Source organism: Mchenga conophoros, linkage group LG7, assembly GCF_057382185.1.
Source record: "Mchenga conophoros isolate Kocher_MC1m ecotype Shallow Benthic linkage group LG7, M_conophoros_male_GT1.1, whole genome shotgun sequence".
Classification (NCBI taxonomy): Eukaryota; Metazoa; Chordata; class Actinopteri; order Cichliformes; family Cichlidae; genus Mchenga; species Mchenga conophoros.
This window is the reverse complement of record NC_140532.1, coordinates 32105858-32125035: the sequence shown is the minus strand read 5'-3', so window position 1 is coordinate 32125035 and position 19178 is coordinate 32105858. Positions and strand designations below refer to the sequence as shown.

Genomic DNA, 19178 nt, shown 5'->3' with positions numbered 1-19178 from the left:
TATGTATGTATGTATATATATGTATATATTGTACTATTCTTAGTTAGCGTATTGTCTGTCTTGTCTTAATGTTGGTTTAAAATGGAGCACTGTAACAAAAAATAATTTCCCCCAGGGATCAATAAAGTATTCTGATTCTGATAACAGCTGACTACAATAATAAATCTATTAAATCACTGGTCTGGGTGAAATATCCAGTCATTTAAAAAGAAATTTTAAAATGATGAGCTGCAGCTGATTGGGGTAAAGAGAAGCAGTTATATGGCTCTTGGGAAAACAAATGACAGCTGGTGTGAGTATGGAGAAAGGACTAAGAAACAAAGTGTTGTTGAACTGCTTTTATTTCCAATAACCAACGACTGGCTTGTACACTTCCAGACAAGACGATAGACAATGTGTATTTACAGTGTACGACCCATGTACACGTGTCCTGTCCATGTACAATATTTACACTGTAGAGTCAGCTGGACTGCTGGTGAAGGAACTGAGTGTATGCAGTGGAGGATCAATTAAACCTCAGTGTTCACATACACACTAATATCCTGGCTAGGATCTGGGCTCTGTTTGTACTTGAAACTCAGTCACCCTGAAATGAATTTTAGAGTTCATTTAATGAAGAAGGCTAAAAAAAATAGCAGATAAGGTAGCTTTTATCCAGCACCATTTGATTTCATTAAGGTGGACCTATTCTGCTTTTCTGTTCTTCCAAGTGACAAATGTTTAGAATAAATAAAGCCAAATTCTCAAACATTGAGGTACAAACATTGTATGTACAAGCAATTTTAAACGGCTCTAAGTGTTTGGTACATATGTTTTTTTCTGCTCTTCGCTCTGTATGATGTCAAAGAGAGGGTCCTTATATGGTTATCAGCATAGAAGCCCCACCCACGTGCTGGTCAAGTTTTTGTTAGTGAGGGGAAGCCAATCAGAAAAAGGCTGGCTCGCTCAAAGACCTTGGTAAAAATAAGAAAAATGATTGGACTTCCCAATACGATTTAGCCATAAGTTTGGCTAAGATTTAAAGTAAAAGATCAACTTAGCTGCACAAAGGCCTCGTATAAGATAAACAGGGACTATTTTGACCCATGAATCATGCAAAACTGAAGTTGAAGAGTAATACATACAGAGCTGGAAATGAGTAGAACAGGCTCAGGTAAAATAGATGCTTCATGGTCTAAAAATGACCAAATATATGCTTAACGGGAAAGTGCGAGTTTTATCTGTTTCACACTCGATGCCATGAGAGGAAGAAAATACTTATCCTTGCAATGTAAAAATATTTCAGCTTTAAGAAAAAATATGTTTGATCCCAATAAGCTGACTTTCTCCTGTAGGGTGAGGACATTAGCCAGAAATGGAAGACAAGCTTATTGTTAGCAGAGACAGAACAAAAAAAAAAAAAATAGGAGCAAGGACTTCCTGGTAGATTCAGAAAATGTGCCATTTTAACTCCACTCCAGGTACTGGTCGTACTCCTCTTCCTAACTTCTGCTGTTTGGGTGAATATTTGTGCCTTCGTGTGTGTGTGTGTGTGTGTGTGTGTGTGTGTGTGTGTGTGTGTGTAGGGGGGGTTTACGCATAAGAATGACTGGTCTGCAGTGGTTAAGGCAAAAAGTCAGTTTTACTTTTCTTAACAGGAAGTACTTCCTGTTAATTTTAAGTTTGAGTAAATTAAAAGCTGATGTGTTTTTGGGTTGTTTTTTTTGCAGAAAGTCAAAACCTGTTTGGTGGGTGAAACTTTGAGTTTCACATAAATACTGATCATTGGGATACTAGTGTGCAGGTAAATATACTCAGGTGTAAGAACGAGAAAATGGACTGGTTGTCCGTGTGACCTGAATGAATTTAAAAATGACTGTTGGTCTTGTGTAACAGTTAAGCTGCGTAGTCGAACCACCCCACCCTCATCCCACTGAGCTACCACACAACCACAACAAGCAAGCCAATCCCACAGCTCAGTGACAATATATACAAACCATAATATCTTTCACATGTACATTTACATTTTAAGGTCATAAAGCCAGTCACTATGTACACTCTGTGCCATTTATACACTTTTAAACTCCTCAGCATACGTTGGAAATCTTCTCTAAAGCTCTTGTAGAATCTCTCTCCGGTGCTTCAAGTATAAGTTCATTCACAGGAATTATCACTGCTGCCAGGGGAAACACATACACCTCGTGTCGGCAGTATTTTTGCAAGTTAAAAGTAAAACTTGCATGAAAATACAGGGAGGCAAAGCACCCAGTTGAAGAGAAGAAGACAGGCAAAGACACTGGGTGGCCACAGGTACAGCCGTGTGAGGATGTTCCCACTGCCAGCAGCCAGCAGCACTTTTATAAAGTGACTTTGAAAGATAAAAAAATAAAACACAAGTGATGGAAGATAAGAAAAACAAGGTTGATTGTGAGGTAGAGTCACAAACTGGTACACTAAAGTGGGAAAAATAAAGGTAAAATCTATGTGGTGAAGAGGCTCTGTTGAGAATAAAAAGTTTTTAAAAAATTATCTGCATCTTTTGGATCGCCTGAGCTTTAGTTTTGCTCTGGTTTACATTTAAAGAAGGAAAGAAACAAAAAGATTAAATTGATATTTCAGGTGGTTGACTCGTCTCTCAGCTTGTCACATTCACACCTCAGTTAGCACTCTTAGTTCATAGCAAGTAAGATACTGTACAATTAAAAAAAATTTAAAAAATAGCATTACCTGTAACTAAAAAAGAAACCTTAACAACAACAACAATAAAAAGAGAGAGTATAAATCAACACAGATGTTTTGGCTGCCTTAAATACGATGCAGACGTGTTTCTTTTGTACGAGAACCAGAGAAAAACACAGCGTCAGAATGATACAGCTAAAAGGTAAAAACACCTTTTCTTAAAGATTAAAGATAAACAAAAACCCTTCAGTGAAAACTTCAAATATACTTTCTGTTAAAGTGGGCAGATCCTAAACCAGCCACGCCTCCTTCTCCATTAAAAAACCCCAAAAAAACCAAAAAACTACACAAAACTTGGTCCCTCCTCTTGTTTCCTGTCAGGCAACTAATCGTCTTTGATTCCTCTCTCCGATCGCATGATGACATCTTGTCCGCAGCTCTTTGACGAATCATTACCTCACTGGTCACATGATGTCACAGATCTGTGAATAAAAATGTTAGTCCCACCTTCCAGCAAATAGCTCCCTCCAGCCAATCAGTAAAAGTACACTTAGTTCTGCCGGACGGCAAAAAAATGTGTTCTTTGTTACAAAGCGTCACTCGATCAAACCACGCCTTTAGCCCCGCCCTCCACCTGTCCATCAAACGATGCTGTCGTGCAGCAGCGGCTCAAAGTCCGCGTCGCAGGCTGCGGGCGGGCTCTCCTCATCGCTGCCTGGCAGCGGCGTGTTGATGTGGACACCGGCCAGCGAGGACATGGACTCTTTACTGTCAGGGTGGGGCTTGTCATTGAGGGACAGCTGGGAGGAAGAGGAGGAGCAAGAGGTTTTCTCAGGGATGAAGAGAGCGACAAGGAAAGCGATGACCACGGTGCATGCCCCTAACAGGAAGGGCGGGCCTGGGATTAGCGCTCGCTAGGAGAAAGGGAGAAAAATAAAGCTAATTTCAACAACAAAGCACATTTAAGTGCAGTTAATTACTGACATGAGGATGGAGTCACCTGCTAATTTTAAGCCTAAAATAGCCAATCGTGTGAATTACAAAAAAAATAAAAATCACTGTAAAATTGGTATGAAGTGAGACACTATCCTTACAGACCAAAACCACTTCTCTGTAGCAGACTGTAAACTTGTTTACTTTTGCTGTAAAGTTGCATTTTGCAAGCCGCCTCAAGTGGCCATTAGAGGAACTGCAGTTTCTGGCATATTCAGTTTACAGCCCTTAAGACTTCTCCTTGGCTTGTGTTACTTTTAAATTGTTGTGGAAAACACATCTAAAAACAATCAATGACTCCATGACATCACCGGAACCTAAATAAAGGTTCAATAGGAAGAAAATGTCTTTATTTATTTCAAATGGCTGTATGGAATTAAGTTCCTTCATCCCGCACTTTTCCTGTGAATGTTGAAGGTGACCACATCCCAGTTTTAAAGCCCCAACTTTATAAGATGAGTAAGGTCATTTTCTCATTGGCTTCTTTGCAGTCAGACTTCTTATTGGGACCATATAAGGCTCACCCTGCTGGCTACTAAAGATAATGCTGATTTAAGGCACTACAGCACAGACCTGGAAGCCATAACTGTTCCAAAAGTGACAGGCTTCTCCAGTAGTACCTACTTGACTTGACTGTTCCCAGTTTTGGTGACAACAATAGAGAATGTCGAGGAGATGGTGTACCTGTTGCTCTGTCTATGGCTTTTTGTCAGACTCAGGGACCACAATGCTGTTTTTTTCAAAAATGCTGGTTTTGAATTTTTTTTCCAGAAGTCACTAGTCACTAGAAGTAAGTAGGCACTAGCGAAAAAGAGGCATTACTGTCAGGATTGGAGTGCATGCTGTACCTCAGTGGGACTGTCCAGTGGCAGGGGGTCGATGTTGTAGTCTCCCTGGATGGGGTCCATGGAATTAAACTCGACGTTGAAGAGAAAGAAGATGAATCCATACAGAGCTGGGCCGAGGCCGTTACACAGACCTCTGATGCCTGTGATCATCCCCTGCACCACGCCTGCAACAGGGCGGAAGAAGAAAGGTCATGAAGGCGCAGCAATGCAAGAGTTATTTTACTTCCTGGTTAAGTAACAAAAACCACAATCTGAAACATCTATTACACAACAGTGACCTACTGAAGTGAGAGAGGACAGATTTTATTTGTCACCTTGTTTATCGGGATCAGCAGACTGTGACACCAAAGCAGAAACTGCTGGGAAGGTGATGGAGGACATCGCTGCTACAGCACCAGCAGCCCACATCATCCTGTTGCAAATATACATATTTATACTTGGTTAAAGATGTGCATATCTGGTCTTTTTGTGAGTTGGAACTTAAAGCAAATACCAAAATGTAGTGTAAATAATTGCCTGCTACACAAGCACACACTCAGCAACTCTCACCATGGCTCTGATCCAAAGCCGTACCAGGCCAGCTGAAGGATCTGGAAGCCCAAACCTAACAGAACAGTGTTTTTAGTACCCAGAGTTCTCATCAGCAGAGTGAGGAAGAGAGTCTGTGGGCAAAGAGGAGACGAGAATTTACAATTATTTAACAGTTCACTAGAATTTATTAACATCTCTTATCGTAATAAGCAGTGTAAGTATAAAGTTGACAGAGAACAAGTCACCCAAGTGTGTATGTTAACTATCAGCCTAAATATTTACTGATGCACTGCTTATGAGGGTGAGTTGTTCTTCTTGTTTATGGAAACTAAAATAAAACAGCGATTTTTTTCAATTATATCCTAATGTGTGTGTAAAATAGGCTTATATTTAAAAGGAGTAATAAATAGCCTCTAACGTGTTGGTTACCTGAGCTACAATGGACAGAATGCCCACAACTCCTATAAAAACAGCGAGGGTCGTTGAGGAGAAGTTTATGACCTGGAAAGAGACAAGAAATAATTTTTATTGATACTATATAAGACAACATAATTTTGTTCCACATTTTTAATTGATAAAACAAGAGAATTGCAGCTCAACATGGGTCAAGTGGGTAGTGAATTAATTCTGAACATATAGTTAAGATCAAAGTAAGCAGGTATTCACACATCAAAAGAGTTGCAGCTTCATGCCCTGCCAAGAGCTCCACTTAATAAATAAGATGATATCATCTGCATAAAAACTAACATTGCAATGTTCAGTTGAAAAGTAAATATTTATGTACAGAGGAAATTGCAAAGGCCCTGATCTAGGCCCACAAATCTATGATTCGTTAATTTTGTCTTACCTAAATTTGTTTGTACTCTATGAATTCATTTATGACTCCCTCAGAACATGAAGGTCTAGCTGACTTAGAAAATTAATTCACACAACATTCAACTAACTACTGCTTATAATGATTATGATTATTTTTGCAGTTTGGTCATTTACAATTTTCCAAAACACCATAAGCCATAAAGTCTCAGAATTAGAATTAAATGCATAAAATAAGACATAAAATATACATAAAGAAAACCTATTCTTACAGGCGTTATCCAATCCTATCTTCTTCATTCATTAAAAACTTCCATCCTTGCTGGATATCATCACTTATAGTCAGATTTCAGTGAATTTCTAACAGATCAGTTGCGCCTATTCTGGCATCCTCCTCGGACACTATTGTTCCAGTTTATTCAGTCAGATTTTCTCCTGGTTTTTTAGCTCAGCGTGTGGTCTTCTGTCTTATATCGCCACCTCTTTCTCAATTTCACCTCAAGGTAAACATGTCTCAATGTGAAGAGACATGTAAGTGTGCAGATTGCACATCGAGTTTCCACGAGTTCACTGATTTCAAATAATTCACTAATATATGCACGGTAGAATAAACAAAAATGGCCTGTGAAAGGTTTATGAATCTGTCAGTTACTTTGCACATATACTTATTTTTTGTGCAGGTAAGAACATTTTTACACACATATTTCAGAATGAGGAAGATTTAATGTAAAGACAGACACAAAAGAATGGTTGACCGTCGATGCAGCAATGTGATCCGTGGCTTAAGTGTTTCACGCTACAGCTAATGACCCTGTCTGCTGTGTGACTGTTGGTAGATTCGTGGTAATAGTATTCTTAACAACATCAATACCAGCATTGACGCTAATATTCTTGGAAAATGAGTGCGTCAGGTGGCTCACCTGTCTCAGGTAAAGGAAAAAACTGGAGTACTGTCCGGCCTCAGGTAGGTAAGACAGGAACACGGTGATACAGATCAGTAAGACTGTGGAGTCCTGGCCCACCTTCCTCAGAGACTGAAGGAGAGAGATAAAGAAAGAGAGAGGGAGAGAGAGACAGGAAATACAACACCGAGGCTGTCAGATGATCAGTTAGTCTTCAGTTAGTGTCTGGGATTCAAAGGGTCAATGTTACAGGTTCTGACGTGCAAATGACTTGCATCTCATTTCTCTTTATTCCCCCCCCCTAACAGAAATGAGCTGTCATGCATTATATAATGTTATAGCATCATTAAATTATTAAAATAAAGTTACTGCGTTGAGGAACATTTACATACTGTGTCCGAAAACAGAGAAGAGAGTCAAATCACTGAGGAAAGGCTTCATGCAACTACAAAATACACTATGACTTAGGGCTGGGCGATATGGCCTAAAATCCATATCACGGTATAATTTGAAGCACGTGCAGTAACGATATATATCGCGATATATTCTTTTCTTCTGTATAACGTATTTTCCACACTATAAGGCACACTTAAAATCCTTTAATTTTCTCAAAAATCGAGAGTGTGCCTTATGTATGAATTCTGGTTGTGGTTACTGACCTCGAACCGATTTGGGCGTGCAGAAATCTGTTAAAAAATGTTTTAGTACAACTTTGGTAAGCTGCACTGCTTGATGGATGGTCAGAGCATTACGGCTGCCATAGTGAAGAGCTTCGGAGTAATCTGGGTCAAAAACTCCGTCCTGTTCAGATCCCAAAGTCAAACGAACAGAGTTAAAAACGGTCTAAATTCTTTCATCTTTAATAAAATCATCAACGTTGCTGCTTTTCCAGGTGTAACAATTGAGTTTAACATCCAGGCATCCATGAAAACAGATTTATTAAATTTAATGGAGTTAGCAGGTTAAGTTAACAGGAAGTTAGCTCGCTAGTATCGGAAGGTCGGCGGTTCGAATCCACTTAACGGCTACCCTGAGGTACCCCTGAGCAAGGTACCGTCCCTACACACTGCTCCCCGGGCGCCTGCTTAGTGGGCTGCCCACTGCTTCACTGAGTGAATGGGTCAAATGCAGAGAAAAACAAGTAATTTCCCCATGGGGATCAATAAAGTATCCATTATTATTATTATTATTATTAGTACCACTTAAACATAACAGACCATGTTCTGACTGAGAGATTTTTGAAACGAATTAAAACGTACAGCTCTGCTACCACTTCCAACATAAGTGAAGACAGAAAACGAAACAGCAGTGGCGTTTGCAGGGTTACTGAAGTTGGACTACCTGGTATATAATGTTGTGCTACGTGATTGCTAGCGACACAGCTATGTTAGCATAACATTAGCACAGTGAAGCTGGAGGATGAACGCCAACTTTTTTTTCCACTCCATAAAAGTTAACGTGAGGGATTCTGGTGGTCAGGGACAAATCGTTAGCTTCATAGCATAAGTGCCTAAGTCATTGACTTAGTCAAATGACTTAGGCAATTATGCTATGAAGCTAACGAAATGCAATCGCATAGCAGGATGCTATACACGGGCCAAACTTCAGTCAGGAGAATAACTGAGATTATTCATCCACAATACGAGGTTTGTCATTAATATACTGCAACAACATGGGAATAGAGCAGCTGCGAGAGAATTCAACATTAATCAATCAATGTTACAGAAGTGGAGGAAGCGCAGTTTTTGGCTTTCCCCATATTTCAAAAGTGCTTCATCTCTTTGCTATGACTGTCGCTCGCCATAATTTGCAGAGGATAATGGTTGTAGCTGCTGCGATGCTTTCGACCAAAACAGGCGCAGCTTGATGACATCATCAACATGCGCTATCACGGTAGAGCGGTATAGTCAAAATCTCGATCGTTGGCCAAATTTATATCATTTCTATCGTATATAGTTTTTATCGCCCACCCCTAACCAGAGTAATCTGATTTGAGCTCATTATTTAACCAGCTAATCAAATATGGTTCTGTAAACGATTAGTTACTGACAGCAAATGGGTCGGCCTGCTCCCAGGAAATGGGCGTCCCCCAGCTGCTGAGCCTCATCTTGTCAGGCAAAGACTCGGGCACGGCCAGCAGGATGAAGCAGATGTCAGCCAGAGCGATCAGCGTGGCCACCAGAACCACCAGATTGTCCCCGTACCAGGCAGAAAGGTACGCTCCGATGGCCGGGCTCGTCACCAGGCTGGCTGCAAAGGTGGCTGACACCTGAAGGGATGAATTTCAATAGAGCACAGCTCAGGTATTTTTCTGTCCTGAGTCATGTCTGCACACAGATTAAGCTGATCTGTCAGTTTCTTTTCGTGTAAGATTCAGTTTCAGGAATTCAATACCATCAACAGTCTGTCTGCCTGATGCACTGTTTGATTTTAGGGGTGTACATTAGGACTCCTTACCAGACCATAGGCTGTACTCCTCTCTCTCTCATCCGTAACATCGGCAACGTAGGCGAAGATGACTGAGAAAGTCACGGAGAAAGCTCCAGACATGGAGATCATGGCGAAGTACCACCTGGAGGAAGTGAAAAATAGATTCAGTTTCAAGAAGACTGATACGAGAATTTAAACTTCTCTGACTCTCTAATTGACTGAAATCCAGCAGTGAATTGATTTTTGACAGGCACACTGAAATATTTCATTAAAAGATTGACTATTTCACTCAGGTCGGATCCATTAGAGCAGCAGTTCCTAACCTTTTACATCTGATGTAACTGCCCAGCAACACTGTTTATGTTCAACTGCATAATGCTGTACACATTTTAAACTCAATATCAACTAGTTTGAACTCTTTGTGTCTCAGTTTAATCAACAATGTTACTTAAGATTCTAACTCACATTTCAATTGCTTGAAATCTTGCTATTTCAACTATTAATTTGTGTTAGCTCAGAAGGTAAATGCTAGCCATACTTTCCGATGTAACCTTTTTTAGTCATAATATTGTTGCAACAGAGAATATTAGAGTCCTACCAGGGGCTGAGCCTCATCAGAGGGATTGGAGCACAGGTGAAGAAGACGGTGACCAAAAGGAAGGACCGCCTGCCCCATACATCTGACAACGCACCAATCAGAGGCGCAGACATGAATGACAGCAGACCCTAGAAAGGTGGAGTCAATGATAAAAACTGTTTAAAAAAGTTTCAGCAACAGTGAAATATATCTGTGTGGTCATGCCATGCTTGATTCATCTTTTATTCATGACGGTTTTCTGTCATTATTACTTATCACGCCTAAAGTCTAGATATCGTTCAAAAATGACCCATTTCATTGTAGCTATTTTCCTAAATCACTGTTACACCCGTTTAATCTGTATAGCATCAACAGAATGAGTCACAAAATGGAAAAGTTGAGTTTCTTACCTTCACGCCCTGAATGAGTCCATTCATCAGGAATGTGTGCTGGGGAAATGTTTCATGCAAAACCTAAGAAAAAAGATACAACACCATCACGGATGAAACAGTATGAAGCAAGGTACAGAATGTATGCAGTTAGAGCTGGAAAGTCTTGGACAACTTTCACAATTTTTCATTAAAAACTATTAAAAATAAAACAATCAAGCCACTGGAAATAAGGCTGTGTATAAAAATAACAGTAATTTCTCATTGGTTAATGCAAAGGTTTTTTTTAACCCCTCAAATTACATCTTATGATCTATACTTCATTCACACTCTGACATCCCTGGACTCGCACCAGTTTGCATACAGGGAGAACCGGTCAACTGAGGATGCGATCGCCACAGTGCTGCACACATTACTGAAGCACTTGGAACACAGGAACACCTATGCACGGCTCCTCTTTGTAGACTACAGCTCGGCTTTTAATACCATCCGGCCATACAAACTCCGTCCCAAACTCCACCAACTGGGACTTAACTCCTCTCTGTGCAACTGGATTGTGGACTTCCTCACTAACCGTAGACAGAGTGTCAGAGTGGGTAAGAACACCTCTTCCACCCTTGTGGTCAACACCGGTGCCCCTCAGGGGTGTGTTCTGAGCCCTCTGCTATACACTCTCTTCACCCATGACTGTATTTCCTCCTGCGCGTCCAATCTCATTGTTAAGTTTGCAGATGACACTACAGTGCTCGGACTTATATCCAACAATGATGAGACAAACTATAGGACAGAGGCGCAACAACTAGAGTCATGGTGCCACGACAATAACTTGGTCTTAAACACCAAAAAGACCAAGGAGATCATTGTAGATTTCCGGAAGAGGGGCCATAACAACCATCTGCCTCTCTTCATTGGCAGTGAGGCGGTGGAGAGGGTGAGCAGTTTTAAATTCTTGGTGGTAACTGTGACCGAGGACCTGTCCTGGGGCAACCATATCACCTCAGTTGCACGGAAGGCCCAACAGCGCCTCTACTACCTGAGGAGTCTGCGGAGCGCACACATTCCCAGATCTCTGATGTTGAACTTCTACAACTGTGCCATCAGCAGCGTTCTGACGTATGGATTTCTAGTGTGGTTCCCCAGCTGCACCAAGGCCGATCAGCAAGCACTCCAGCGGGTGGTGAAAGAAGCTGGCAGAATTATTGGAACAAGTCTGCCAGAGATCAGTAATATCTTCCCCACTCGCTGTCTGAGGAGGGTGCACAGTATCCTGCGGGACCAACATCACCCTGCGCGCCACCTTTTCCATCTGCTGCCCTCAGGGAGAAGGTACAGGTCTATACAGGCCAGAACATCCAGACTGGCCAACAGCCTGTATCCACAGGCTGTGAGGCTCCTGAACTCTCTGCCCCCCTCTCACGGACAATAACCATATCCAACTTCTTAATAGCAATGAACTGGTCTGCATTGGTGCATCACATCTTTATTCTCTTCCCCCTCCTGCCCCCCCCCCCCTCTTTCTTAAATAGATAACTATCATATCTGATATCATATCTCACAGTACAATAATATTGAATGGGTTGCATTGTTGTATTTTGTCATGTTTCTCAGGTCTTTGTCTGAATTTCTACGAACATTATTGCTAAGGATTGTCTTATTGCACTGGAGTCACACTGGGTTAAATATGTACACTTGGGTTTTAAGGGGTATTTATTATTTTCTTCTTTTTTTTGGGTTGTATGGAAGCCCCAAACGCAATTTCATTGTTCTTGACAATGACAATAAATAAATAAATACTAAAAAAAAATAAATACATATTTAATTTCCAAAGTTTAAAATTTAACTCATCTTGATCTGCAACATATATGCTATTTATGTACTTTGGAACACAAAGGACTAAGATACACCTGCTGATCTTACAAACAATCACAGCCAAATTTCCCAGATTAAGGTTTAAGTCTAGTCCCAAACTTAAAGAAAGACTCAGTGGAGATCTCCACTGAAAATATTTATGGTCTAGGACTGGGAAACACACATAATCAAAACACATAAAATTACTCTGATATTCTTTTACCATATTTAGATTTGTATTATTTTAATGCTTTCAAATGCATGTAGATGAGATTTGTTAATACAAAATCACTACTTTTTCTAATGCTTTACATTTTGACAAACCTACATTCACAAAACCAAACCCTCTTCCAGAGAACAGAATAAAGACTGGATTACTACCAAAGGGTTCATTTTGGTTGTAATAGGGGTTTTGTCCCATATTGATGTAAAATAGCCATATAGTGCCAGTCAGATTTGAGAAGGACAATCCAATAATATAGATTTTTCAACATCTTCTTCTAACTATAAACAATATAGCTCAGTCTTAATTCAGTAAGTGCTAAATCCATTGTAAAATGCAAAGCAGACCTGGAAAAACGGACTAACAGTGAAAAGGACACTGACATCATCTCTGCAATAATGCTGCCTACACAGCATGACTAATTTTCATTTCTTGTTCGGTCTTATTCACACGGAGGCTTTGAATGAACCGGGGTAGCTATATAGATGTTAATGTAAAAACCAATCGGTGTTACTCACAGTGAGCATGGGTGTGGTGAGTAAACCCCAGGAGAAAAACTCCAGGAAGATCACCACCACGGCATGATACACGCTGGGCCTGCCAATGCCCTGCTGGAGCTGAAACGAAAGAGAAACAACACAGACATGTGTCATATGATCATGAATGGATTTTAAGGTGGTATTTCAGCAGGACTTTAAACAATCATCCATTGAGTTTTAATGGTTTCCCTTCGTTCCAGGCCCTTATTTTGTGTTTTTTGGTACAAAAAGTCAACTTTCACAGACAGACGCTGGTTACCTGCCATTTTTTGTCTCAACATGACATTATCATCATCACATGGTAATGTTGTTGAGAGCGGGGACTGTTTCCAACATTGTCCCCTAGGGTCTGACATCTAGGATTTGCCAGTGAATACTGAAATTATTGACACACCAAGTCAGAATTTATGTGCAAAATATTTGCAAAAATTCATGGAAAATCTTTTGTTTCTTCTTGCGTTCCAGAGCTAAAACGTCACATGATAAAAAAATGATTCTCGTGTCTTCCAAAATTAGGTTTTACTAATAAATCCGTGTCTACTTAATAAGGTTGCAACATGCCGGTGAGAGACAGCAGCCTACGATTGTCATCTTTTCTCCACCTACCTGGTACCCCTCTTATTTAGCGAATTATGTGAGCCATCACCACAGGTTGAGGCCACCATTACAACAAATGCCACCAGATAAAGGTGAACCACTGGAACACAAACGAATCTTCGTCGCACTCATACGAACCAAAGATTTTGCGTTCCTGCAAACAAATAACAGCGTTACAATCCTTCCTCAAACACAGTACCAGCCGCGGCCATTTTCTTCTCGCTTCGCCAAGGCTGCATGGCCAGAAGCATGAAAAGCAAATCATCATTGTTGTCGTTAAAGCTTGGACCAGCGTGACTATGAACCAGACTTGGTGTGAGGCAAGATTTACATTTGTTTTTAACTGGATTTCAGTGTTTTAGAAGCATAAACCGAGGTAATGGTTTTTTGGAAGGGATAAACACATAGGGTTAAATAAGACACTTTTTATGGCAGACAGGTAAAACTGCAGTCTCAACTGAACCCATTTTCTAACACGTTTTAAAGATGATTAAAACACAGCGAGTATTAAAACTGGAGCACAGCACATGAAGTGATTACCAGCCGGCTGACACAGATACACAGGATTTAGGTGGCAAATTGGACCATTTTCTATATTTAGTTTGACTAAAAGCAGGTTTCACTAGCACACATTAGAACCACATAGATTATGTGTTACTCTTGGCTGTCCTTCTGTACAAATAATTTTCACAAGAGCAGGAGTGATGTGGAAAAGATTCCTGTACGACCAAATACAACATTCTTCTTTAGTGACTCCATAAAATGACACGATTAAGAAATTATATTTGCATAATTTAAAATTATGGGTAATAACTTTTGTTTGTTTGTTTTTTGCAGGAATTAGCCAATTTGTGTGGCAGGTGTTGTGGGAAATAAATACTTCTAATTACCACACTAACATGTACATCATGGTTATTTGTCTTTTTAGTGTTTGTGCACAAAATATTGGAAATATTACAAAACTATAAAACTAATATCCCCCATGTGTTATGTTTATTTAAATGTTGTTGTATTTCATTTATATTACGGTGTTAAAATCATACTAGAATACCCTAAATACATAACTCATTTAATAATTCTTTTATTTTTTATAGTATTATTGAAACAAATAAAAAAAATTTTAAGTACTAACAGGAGACAATTGTCTACATAAATGTAATGTTTGTACAATTTGTGTTTAAAAAAATTATAAACAGAAATGAATGAAAAGTATAAATAATGAGATTAGAACATGTCAGAAAAGTTGTCATATATCACCATCTGAGGGCAGCTGGAGCTGAATGGTTCAACTGGATTTTTATAGAGAGAAATAGAAGAAGGCTTGGAGAAAATTGAGCAAAAATATTTTATGATTTTATGGTAAATTCTGCATGACACAAACCATAAATTGTCTATGGTAAATAGACAATAAATGATCAAACAGTAACTAAATATGAAGCTAATGCTGAGCCCAGCTTTTTGGACTTGCCTGGACTTTGTCAGCATCCTGAAGTGATAAAAGGTTTAGTTTGAGGCTTTGCAGAAAGATCTCTGCTGAAGCCAAAGCACATTTACTCCATAATGCTATATTATTACACAACGCACTTAACCACCTACCTGAGCGTTACACAGTGGGGCTGTGTTTTTACAGATTTACTAGAGAGGTTGTAATGCATGTACCCAGATGAGCTGCAGAGCTGCAAAGCTGCCACTAGTGCTGTTGTCCTAAAGGCATTTACAGGCAGTTTCTACTAGACATGCATTAACTATGTACCGTACAACCATGCTTTCACCTTTCGCTACAATTAAATATTAAGTGACGCTTTTAAACTGCATTTGCTGACCACATTAACAAACAACCCATTACTAAAAAAGCTATTGGTCTCTTTTAGTCTTGCTACCTTTGTTTATCTAGTTCCTGCTGTGATTTAAGTTAAATATAAAATTTAATTCCCGCCTCTCCTGTTTCCCCCATATCTTATTGTTAAGCTCTGTCACTGTGTTAGGTGTTCCTCTTTTATTTTGGTAGTCTTTATCTTTTGTATTTAGTTTTACTTCCTCTGTTATCATTGATTCGTTTCAGCTGTCTTCCAGGTGTTTCCCCTTCCCTTGATTAGCCCCAGTGTGTCCTGTGAATATGTAAGCATCAGTTTCTTTTTGTCCTTTGTCATATTGTCTGCTGTATTGTTTGCTCTAACGACTAGTTAGCAAAGTGCTCTAACAGTTACTTTGCTGATGACCTCATGGTCTTAGTGGCTAGTTTTAAGTTTTTAATAGAACAAGATGTTCTTTTGGTAGATTTTGGTCACTTTCAGAGAGAAACAGATCATAAAGCTACATATGCTTTACACTATAGTTACCACATGTTTAATGTCACTTCACCTCCTCACTTGTTTTTCTTGCAAGTTCAATTTAAGCCTCTTACCAATTTAGTTTTCCATTTAATTGTAATTGTAGCAAATGATAGATGCATTTTGTATGTTCCCCAGGAATGTGTTACCTAATGCTTGCACTAGCATAAAATCAGTTCAATATTAGGCTGGGTATTTTGCAGACATTTTAAGTGACAAACATGACACTTCAAATAATCCAAAACTGAAACCACTATGAAAATTTGCTACAGCAAAAATAGTGGCAGAAATATAACTTAATATAACTTAATCTTAACTTGGGGCAAATTCCGCAAAATATGTAAGTAAATAAGTAGACAAGTGTCCTAACCAATCAAATTTGAGTTCACGTAGACCAGAGGCTCCGAAAGTGTGGGGGGATGCACAGCCAATATTGTGGGGGGGGAGTGCGGTATGAAAGGAAAAAACAAAAAAAAACAAAACACATCGGGAGCAGCGCTGGGCTCTCCAAATCACAGACAAACAGTATCCCACATTCTTGATTTTTAGTTCACAAACACTTGTTGTAATGACTAACTACTCCTGACATTTTGGAGATGTTAGCTCTTTATACAGGAAAGTTACAGTGAGATACAAATAATATCAGGCTGATCCTGCCACGATTTGTTCCCCTGGTTCAAATCACAGACAAACATTATCCAACAGCTGTTTATGTTTTTAAACCCATTTTGCACAGAGAGACATTTTTTGAAAAATGTATTGATAGCAATGTTGAATATTATTACACAGGAAAAAACAACTACATGTAAAATAATCACACCGTGACGCCTCTGCCTTTCTAAATGGAGGACCAGTAAATCTGTGTGTATATGTAAGTGTGTAAAACCTGAAGATAGTCAGATTGTTGTATGTTGTCTCTATCTGCCATTCATCTCATGTAAACAATAACGTGGCGCACAGCATGACGTGAAAAAAGGCACATACCTTTGACGAACTCTGTATTCCTCGTCATGTAATACAGACGTAAACGCAAAAACTGAGTTTTAAACAATCTCAATTTTCGGTGATTCGAAAACGCCGTTTACGTGTGGACGAAAGGCCCAAACGCATAGAAACAGCTGCGTTTTCAAAAATACCCGTGTAGGTGTACCCGCGATCATTTTTTCAAAAAAAGTTTGGGAACCACTGACTTAGACAATGACTTAAAATAACTAAATAAATAGGTGCCCTGAGGCAATTGAAGATGGCAGCCGATTTGCAAGACTTGTTTCTAGAAGGTCTCGGGGTCATTTTTGTGAAAAGAAAATCATAGAGGACTGACTCTGTTTGCTCCATCTCTCCAAAACTTGGGAATTTCTTTGAGTTAGGTCTCCCACAACTGCTCCCGTTGATGTCAGTGGTTTCACCTTTGGACTCAGCAATTTAATTTTTTTTTTTTTTTTGAGTAAGGCAGCAGGGATGTGCAGCTTTATTGGCTAAAAATTGGCTATGTTGACTGCTGTCAGCTTATAGGAAAAAAATATTCGTATTTTGTACCACATATCTTGGATTCAACTTAATGAACTTGATAGTGATTATTCAAAGATACCGATTATTAACAAGGTTAGGATTACGACAGTTATTAATTATAACAAAGACTTCTTTGTCTCACTCTGGAATAAACAACAAAAAACCCCAATAAACTAACAACAAATTTTCTCTCATGACAAAACCGTCATTTGAAACAACCCTTTAATGAAGCAATCTTAGCTAATCTTGTGCACCACATACATTTAGTCGTTTCAGTGATTTCCACTGAGAAGCAATTTAATCATTCAGCTTGTTAAATATGAAAAAATAGTGGAAAATTATACTGTCAATTATAGGTGACGCATTCAAGCGAAAAGCTTAAATCCAAAAAGATTATTTCCACTTAATGGTACCAGTTTAAATTAAACTCATTTATTATTGTCTATTATTGTTTGTGTTCAGAGACACTTTGGTGATAAACCACTAAGAAACATATTTATGAGGATCGCTTTGTTTGCTTGAGATAAATAGTAACAAACAAATTGTAGTCTGAAATATCTGTGAAGGCAGATGCTTTTTCCCTTTAAGGCAGAGGTCCTTCTGGCCTCTCAGTACTCTTAATTTTGGCACACCTTGATCACCATACTTCAAACAATTATTCCCATTGATTAAACTTTAATCACCTGGCCAGGAAAATATCAGAAAACAGTGAATGTGCTGTCCATCACAGGTGATGTATTTATGCACCAAACAATACTACTGCTGTTTTATTCCTGGTTTATTATTGTCTTAAATCTTCTCATCAGATTTCTCCCAGATATCTTCTTTCCCTACTAAATCTGAAGATATTCATTTCACCGAGGAAGAAAAGCAGTAAATCTCAGAAAATTGTTCACACTTGCATCACAATCACTGGTGGCTATGGTGGGGGTCTTCAGCTTCTGTAAATGTCTGACTCGTCTTCATGAGGGATGTTAAAATGGACGCTGAGGCTGCGGAGCGATGAGTCTGCAGTGTGCGCCCTCCCCGGGTGAATTTCACGCATGGAGCTGTTATGTAACAGCTGATGGATCCGTCCTGACCACAGCAGCATGCACTAAGCTGCAGCCGTCTGTGTGCCACATTAAACCTGCCCTGTCCTCTCCCCGTTACTGTGCACTCACCTCCAGCCATTTTGGACCAGACCTGCTCTGTCACGGCTGATTATTATTATTAATATTATTATTGCTATTATTATTTTTAAAATAACAACACTGTCACTACTCAAACATCCCATTTTTGCCTTTTCCCCTTTTAGATTTGTTACGTTTTAGGTTTTTAATCATTTGAACAGTAAACACAGTAAAGTATAAATGATTTAAGCAGAAATTTCCACGTTTTCTTGGCATTTTGCTGTGAAAAACACTAAAAACAATCTTCTTTTTAAAGCTGCACTGATTTGATAAACCAGCCTTACGTCATGTGTTTAATTCCCTGTTATGTCATAAACATACAGCCCTTTAATTGTTTATTTATTTGCTGAGACTTGAGTATTATTATGGTTGCGTGGGTGATTGAACTGGACTGAATACACACGTCATTTATTGTCATTGATTATCAATATCTAAAAACACCTGCTGGACAAACAGAGCTGTGCGTTTATAAATGAGCAATAAAATACGAGTAAAAATGGCGGGTCGTGCACCCACCCCAGCTCCGTCCTTCATGATGATCTTCTTGACCAACAGCACTCGGCCGGTGGCTGCCGCCGGTTCTCCCGACGTCTCTTCGCACCTGCCGCGAGTCACGAAGCATCCGTGCCGCGTGGATATCCGCGGTTCTCCGGGCGCTTCCAGGGTGTCTACTTAATGAGTCCCCACGCAGAAGCTAAAACCGAGCTAACGGAGGATAACGATTACAGAAACGGTGACCGGTAATATCCACAGCACCTCTTTCTCTGGATCCTCCGTTCTCTTCAGCACCGAAACGTCCGCAGCAGCTCGGAGACGACG

General features: G+C 39.6%; 1 protein-coding gene across 4 annotated transcripts; it reads right to left on the bottom strand.

The window, feature by feature from the left end:
* Positions 1-323: 323 nt before the first annotated feature.
* Positions 324-19178, bottom strand: slc71a2a (solute carrier family 71 member 2a). 4 transcript variants are annotated; one of them, XM_085278903.1, is made up of 12 exons: positions 13358-19178; positions 12731-12829; positions 10163-10225; positions 9774-9901; positions 9203-9317; positions 8796-9014; positions 6764-6877; positions 5460-5531; positions 5049-5161; positions 4814-4911; positions 4500-4663; positions 324-3572 (listed from the first exon to the last, which is right to left on the bottom strand). In XM_085278903.1, exons 2-12 carry the CDS (start codon positions 12737-12739, stop codon positions 3300-3302), a joined length of 1368 nt encoding a protein of 455 aa, XP_085135029.1. In that variant the 5' UTR covers positions 12740-12829; positions 13358-19178; the 3' UTR covers positions 324-3299. The 4 variants fall into 4 exon arrangements, with proteins under 4 accessions (XP_085135029.1, XP_085135027.1, XP_085135028.1 ...); XM_085278901.1 differs by having other exon boundaries at positions 12731-13502; positions 18876-19178; XM_085278902.1 differs by having other exon boundaries at positions 18876-19178.